At 61.8% G+C, this 6,578-nt stretch overlaps 2 protein-coding genes across 2 annotated transcripts in view; one reads left to right on the top strand and one right to left on the bottom strand.

Moving 5' to 3' along the window:
• The window catches only part of CCDC120 (coiled-coil domain containing 120), a 5,249-nt gene extending 3,481 nt beyond the window's left edge, over positions 1-1,768 (top strand). Inside the window, exons 8-9 of the mRNA XM_029913763.1 lie at positions 456-1,046; positions 1,560-1,768. Coding sequence (XP_029769623.1) covers positions 456-1,046; positions 1,560-1,662 — 694 coding nt within the window. The 3' untranslated portion in view covers positions 1,663-1,768. The remainder of the gene's footprint in view (positions 1-455; positions 1,047-1,559) is intronic.
• A 2,396-nt stretch (positions 1,769-4,164) lies between these two features.
• On the bottom strand, positions 4,165-6,406 carry PRAF2 (PRA1 domain family member 2). Its single transcript, XM_026660919.2, has 3 exons — positions 6,390-6,406; positions 5,990-6,207; positions 4,165-4,968 (listed from the first exon to the last, which is right to left on the bottom strand). Exons 1-3 carry the CDS (start codon positions 6,404-6,406, stop codon positions 4,829-4,831), a joined length of 375 nt encoding a protein of 124 aa, XP_026516704.1. The 3' UTR covers positions 4,165-4,828.
• Between the last annotated feature and the right edge of the window lie 172 nt (positions 6,407-6,578).

Here is a 6,578-nt window from a genome sequence, read left to right as displayed (position 1 = left end):
CGGCGCCCGGCCCTGCCGGGGACAGCGCCCCCTAGAGACCCCCCGGCACCGGGCCCTGCCCGGGGAGAGTGCCCCCTAGAGACTCCCCGCCCCCTGGCGCCCGGCCCTGCCGGGGAGAGCGCCCCCTAGAGACTCCCCGCCCCACAGTGCCCGGCCCTGCCTGCCCAGGCAGAGCGCCCCCTGCCCAGCCCCCCACCTGACCCCCGCAGCCCGTCACCCCCCATTGAGTCTCTGCTTCACCCCTCGGTCTCCCATCCGAGGGCAGAGCGCGGGGTCCTGTCTTGCTTAGCGGGAGTTGGACAGGGCCTGTCCAGGTGGGGCAGTGACGTTGGGTTTGGGGACTGGGGGGGTGATTTGGGGGGGCTCTGGGGGTCACGTTGGGGGTACTGAATTTGGGGTGCCTGCTATACTCCACCCTTCACTAACCTCCCTTTTCTTTCTGCCTCCCCCCCCAGGCCGGACGCCCCCCCAGCCCCCCGCCAGTGGTCGGGGAGCCAGGACTCCCAGCTCGGCCCCCCCAGCCGGGACCCCAGCGCCGACCGGGCCCCTCCGGCCTTCGCCGCCCGCACCCGCCGCAGCAACAGCTCGGAGGCCCTGATCGAGCGGGGGGCTCCCCCTGAAGACCCCCCCTTCCGCGGCCCCCCCCGGCCCCCCTACGCTGAGATCCTGCTGGACTATTACCTGGAGCGCCAGTGCTGGCCGGCCGGGGACCACCTCTCACGCCGTGACGCCCCCCCGCCTCCCGGCTGGGGGTACCCCGACAGCCCCCTGCCGCGCCGGGCGGGACGCGCCAAGTCCTGCGGGCCCCCTCCCCAGAGCCAGCCTCCCCCGGCCCCCCTGCGCCCGCCCCGGGCCGTCCACAAAGCCTTGGCCCTGGAGGGGCTCCGGAACTGGTACCTGCGTAACGCTGGGGGAGCGGGGCCGCCCCCACCCCGGGACAGGAGAGGGGGCCCCCCCCGTGGCTGGCCCGAACCCCACCCCCGGCCGGAGACGGGAGGCTACCTGCCCCATTCGCTGAGCTACGCTGGGCAGCCGCTGCAGGGCAGGTATGGGCGCCGGGGGGGCTGGCAGCCCTGATTTAAGGTTGGGGGGCTTAGGGGACCAATCAGCCCCCCCATTGCTCCCCCACAGCAGGGGTACACCTGCTAGAGGGGGGTGTTTGGGGGACAGGGGAGGCTCGCGTCTCTTGCTAGGGGTCGGCCTTTCGACAGCTGCTCCCCGCCCCTCCTCCATGGGCAGCGTTGGGGGGGAAAGGACCCAGGCGTCCGGGAGTGAGTATGTGTGTGTGCGGGGGGATTTAAGGTGAAGAGACCCAGGCATCCTGCTCTGCTGCCGGATTGCGGGGGGGGGGGGACCCAGGTGTTGGTGGGGAAGGGAGCAAGGGACCCAGGCATCCGGGGAAGGGTGACTCTCTCTGCTATGACTTAATCCTCCCCATCCCTTCCTCTGGCTAATCTCTCTCTCTCTTCTCCCCCCGCCCCGGTCTCTCCCCCCACATCTGTCTCTCTCCCTCTCCCCCCGTCTGTCTGTCTGTCGCTCTCTCTGCCTCTGTCCTGCAGACCCTTCGCAGACCTCCTCTACCCGGACGGGCCCAGCGCCCCCTCCCCCGGCCTGGGGCCCCCCCTGGATGTGGAGAGACACCCCCCAGGGACGCTGGTCTGACCTCCTGGGGTGGGCAGGGACAGCCAGGGGTTAACCTCGCAGGGTGGGGGGACACTCCCCTGCTGGACAGGGGTGTGTGTGGCATCAGGTGGATTGGATGGGGGGGAGATGCCACCTACTGAACCCCCATTACCACCGGCACTAACCGCCTCCTCCCCTCCAAAAAACCCTCCCCCTTCTAAAAGTCTGGACAGACAGCCCCCTGCCCTGCCCTATCAGTTCCCTGACCCCACCCCCCATATTCCCTCCCCCGCACCTGGCCATTCCTCCCCCAGCACCACATCCCCCTCCCCAAACCTAGAGAGATGCTCCCTGCCCCCCATCCAGTGAGCCCCTCATACCCCTCCCCCCCCGTCCGGCTCATTTAGGAAACGAACTCAAACTCTCGACATTCCAGCCCTGGCCGGCGTCCGGTGGATTTTCCTTTCAAAGTTGCACACGAAACAAGAAAGTCACTTTTTTCTTTTCTTTTTTCCTACTGGATTTTATTTCGGGGGAACTGGGGTGGGGGGACGGGGACTCTACTCCCCAGGTGCCGTCCCCCCCGCGTGCACACCCGGCTCCCCGAGCCACGTGGTAGTAGCGACGGGCACCAGCCTGCGACCTGCTCTGGGCCTTGACTTTGTCCCGTTCCCAGCGCGTGGATTGTAGCGGGAATTTCTTTGGCGAATGTCAAACTGGTCACTGTGCAGAACGGGGTTTGTATAATACAGATCGCAAAGGCGAGGCTGTGGTGTGGTGGCTTGGCTGGGGGCGGGCAGGGGGGCGCGCCGGCGGGAGCGGAGCCTGGGCTATCGGGGAGGGGGGAAAGGCCATTTCTGACCCTTACGGTTTGGGAAAAATGTCTCAAAATGTGATGCCTGCCTGGGTCTACTGAGAGCCCGAGCTGACTGCTTGCAGAGGTGTGAACTGCCCTGGGGGGAACTGATCCCTGCCTGGGTCTGCAGAGAGCCTGAGCCAATCGCTTGCAGAGGTATGAACTGTCCTTAGGCCAGGTCTACACTACAGCCCTAAATTGGTATAACTGTGTGTTGCTCAGGGGTGTGAAAAATTCACACCCCCCCCGAGCAACATAGTTACCCCGACCTAACCTCCCATGTAGACTGTGCTAGGTTGGCGGGAGAACATCTCCCGTCGCCATAGCTACCGCCGCTCGAGAAGGTGGATTAACTATGGGAGAGCGCTTGCGGCTTAGAGAGTCTTCACTGAGGTGCTACAGCTGTGCCATAGCAGCGTTTGAAGTGACGCTGCCTGAGTCGGCAGAAAGCCTGAACTGGTCGCTCGCAGAGGTGTGAACTGTTCTGTGTGTGACTGATGCTGCAAAGGCGTGAGCCACTCGCTGCCTCCAAATGGGGCATTAACTGCCCCCTCCCAGCAGGGCATATAGTGTGCGCCTGGCCCTGCCCCTCTCCCCCCAAAACCAGCAAATTACCAGGGATCCCACTCCTACCACCAATGCCTCTGGCAGTGCCCTGTTGGGAATTTTTTTTTGCTGGTTTTCATTTTATTTTGGGGCAGGGATGTCCCAGATTTTCAGAAGGGACCACTCTGACCTCGTGTGTATAACAGCAGCCTTTCTCCTCGTCCCCTGGCTCTATACGGAACTCTGCTAAAAACCTCTGCGGGAAATCATGAGGCAAGGGGTTCCACAGATTAACGTAAAAATGTACTTCCTTGGGTCAGTTACATCTCACATCAGAAGGGACCAGTGTGATCCTCCAGTCTGACCCCCCCCGTCTCACACAGGCCAGAGAACGGACCCCCAATAATTCCTAGAGCAGAACTTTGAATTCCATTGGATTCCTTCTAGTGGCTTTGGGAGACCCTATATAAACCAAGTAAAAAATGCCCCCCAGTTATGGGGTAAAAGAAAACCTGGATTCTTCCAGGGGATTTATTCATTGTTCATCCACAGCTTTTATCCCCCCAATAAACCACAAGAGGGGCAGGGGAATGGAAAACCAATGGGATTAAAAAAAAAAAGGGGGGGGGGGGATGACGCGGTCTTTGTTTTCCAGGTTTTGGGAGATTTTGCATGTGTGTGCGTGTGTGAGAGAGAGAGAGAAACCTGGATTAATTTCCTGTGAACTATGGGGGAATAGATTCCAGGGTTTTTTAAAAAGTGTTTTTGGAGTTCGCCAATGTTTTTTCTCCAGGGGGGAGGTGTGGAAAACTTGGTTAAAATTCCCCTGAATTCACAGGGAATTGGGGACTTTTTCCCCCACATAAGTTAAGGCCCCGTGCCCCATTCCCTGCCCCCTTGAGCCAGCCAGACTCCACATCCTGGGGCCATATCCGAGCCAGCGCCCCCTAGAGGGGGAAGGCCCTGTGCCCCATTTCCCGCCTCCTCAAAGCTATGCAAGTGTTTATAGCAAGAAATGGCACAGAAGTTTTATTAGACGTTGTTTTTGCTCCTCAAATAAATAGGAGGAGTTGTGGATAAATACTCAGTGCCAGATGCAGCATCCCACTGAATCCTCAGTGCCCCCTCGGGGTCCCCCTTGAATACACCCCTTCCCACTGACCCAACCCTCCCAGTATTACAGCCCCTTGTTTCTTTTGTTGCCGTATAAACAGGGTACTTAGATAGGGCCTACATAAACAGACCTAGGGGGTGGGTCCCTGGGTCAAATCATGTGGCAGGTAGTTCCACAGGTTAACCCCCCCCCCCCATTCTCCTCTGCTAAATTCCCCATGCCCCTGGTCATTCAAATGATTACCCAGCTCTCAGCCCCTCACTGGGCTCCTGGGTCAAATCGTGTGGTGGGGTAGTGCCACAAGTTAACCACAGGCCATTCTTCCCTGTGCCAAATCATGTGGAAGGTAGTTCCACAGATTAACCACAGCTCATCCTCCTCCTGTTAAGCTCTCCAGGCCTCTGGGTCAAATCATGTGGTTGGTAGTTCCACATGTAAACTATAGCCCTTTCTCCCTGCCTAAATTATCTGGTCCCCTGTATCAAATCATGTGGCAGGTAGTTCCACAGGTTAGCCATAGCTCATCCCCTCCCCTACTCCAACCTCAAGGCCCTGGCTCGACTCAGGGGGACGCTGCATCTTCGCGGTAGCGCGAGCGGGCGTGTAGGAGAGTAGCGAAGCGCAGGCCCGAGGCAACGGTGAGGGGCTGGTGGGAAGGACAGATGGGGGGGGGGGGCCCGGCTCGCTCCTTAAGAGCCAGCTTCTTGTTCTTGGCCCATCGCCTCCAGCAGTAGCCCCATGGGCGTCCGCTTCAGCCCAATGCTCTCGATCCTGTTCTCGATTTTATTCTTGAGGTTCCGGAGGCGAAAGGAGGCGTGGATGAGAATCACTGCAAGTGGGGAGGGGGGAGGAGAAGGAAGCGAGAAAGTGGGGGGGCTGAAAGCATCCCCGGCGCTTGCTAAGAACTGCCCCAGGCCCCCGCAACCCAGGTCTTGCGACACAGCAAGGCGGCAAGTCGCTACCCCCTGCCGCCGCTCGCATGCGTGGATGCGGCTGTCCGAATGCATCTGCCATGCCGCAGCGTTTGCATGCGGGGAGCGTTTGCAGGCAACCTTCCACAGCAAAAGCAGCACCAGATCAGGGACTGCACACATGGATGCTGCAGCGAGAATGCATGCGCCATGTCCCCGCCCACTGGCCAAAGGACGCAGCAGCGTGCGGGTCTGCATCGGCGGACGTGCATCTAACATGTAACCAGCTGCTGCAACCGATGCAACAGGGCGGTGACGGCCCGCATGGCTCTTGCGGCTAAAACGCAGGGGCCTGCAGCGCGCGTGGATGCTGCGGCTGGTACGGAGCGGCCCACGCTGCCCCGGCGTGCACAGCTGCCGCAGCGGGAATGCATCTAAAATGCAACTGCCCCACGCTTGCAGCACGCCCCCCAGAGCGCAGCCCCTGCATGGGCGGATGCTGCAGCGGCCGTGCCACGAAGATGCAACCGCCCGCAGCAGGGAGGCTGAGGGAACGGCCCTGCCGGCCGCCCGTGAGAACGCCTCCATTGTGGGGGCTGCATGCATGGATCTGCCAGCAAGGAAGCAGCAGCCGCGCACCCCCTTGCCCGGCCAGTATACAGCATGTGACCCACTGATCTGACTCCCCCCAGTGCATGCATTGTGTTCGCCCCCTGCCTGCCCCTACTCCCCCCCATCAACCCCACCTCCCTGATCTCTGCTACCCCATGCGTCCCCACCCCCAAATTCCACCCCAGCAAACCTGGCCCTCTTCCTCTGTTCCACCCTGCCCCACAGTATTCCCAAGGCCCTACTTAACCCGACCCCGTAGACGCCACACCCCCATCAACCCTGCCTCAACCCCCCACCCTACCGCCCATCCCTCCCCCACACACTCACTGGAGATGGGCAGGGTGACTGTCAGCAGGAAGACCCCCGAGCCCCCCAAGAGGGACACCAGGCCGTAGGCGCTCCCCAGCACGGCCAGGAGGCTGGCGCCGGGGTAGCTGCGCCGGAAGCGCCGAATCGGGGCCTTGTTCTCAGCCGCCCAGACGAAGGCGACGAAGACGAGGGTCACGGCGGAGCCGGAGAGCAGGGTGTGCAGGGGCCGGAAGTACCTGCGGGGACAGGGCAGAGTGAGAACCCAGGAATCCGGGCACCCACATTTTCCATTGACCCCACCCTCACGCCTTGCATAGACACCCACCCTGGAGCATGTGCCCCCCCTTGCATAGAGCATGCATGGCTCCCCACCTCTTACACTGACCCCCCAGCATGCACGGCCCCCCCTTGCACTGACCCCTCCGGAGAATCCATGGCCCCCCACCGCTTGCACTGACCCCCCCCCAGCATGCACGGCCCCCCCTTCCACTGACCCCCCTGGAGAATCCATGGCCCCCCACTGCTTGTATCGACCCTCTGGGGAGCAGGCACAGCCCCCCCTTGCACTGACCCCCCCCAGTATGCATAGCCCCCCACCCCTTATACT

Source organism: Terrapene carolina, unplaced genomic scaffold (assembly GCF_002925995.2).
Source record: "Terrapene carolina triunguis isolate 2854851 unplaced genomic scaffold, T_m_triunguis-2.0 Scaffold848, whole genome shotgun sequence".
NCBI lineage: Eukaryota > Metazoa > Chordata > Testudines > Emydidae > Terrapene > Terrapene triunguis.
Note: the sequence above shows the minus strand (reverse complement) of the source record. Positions and strands in the feature narration are given on the sequence as shown.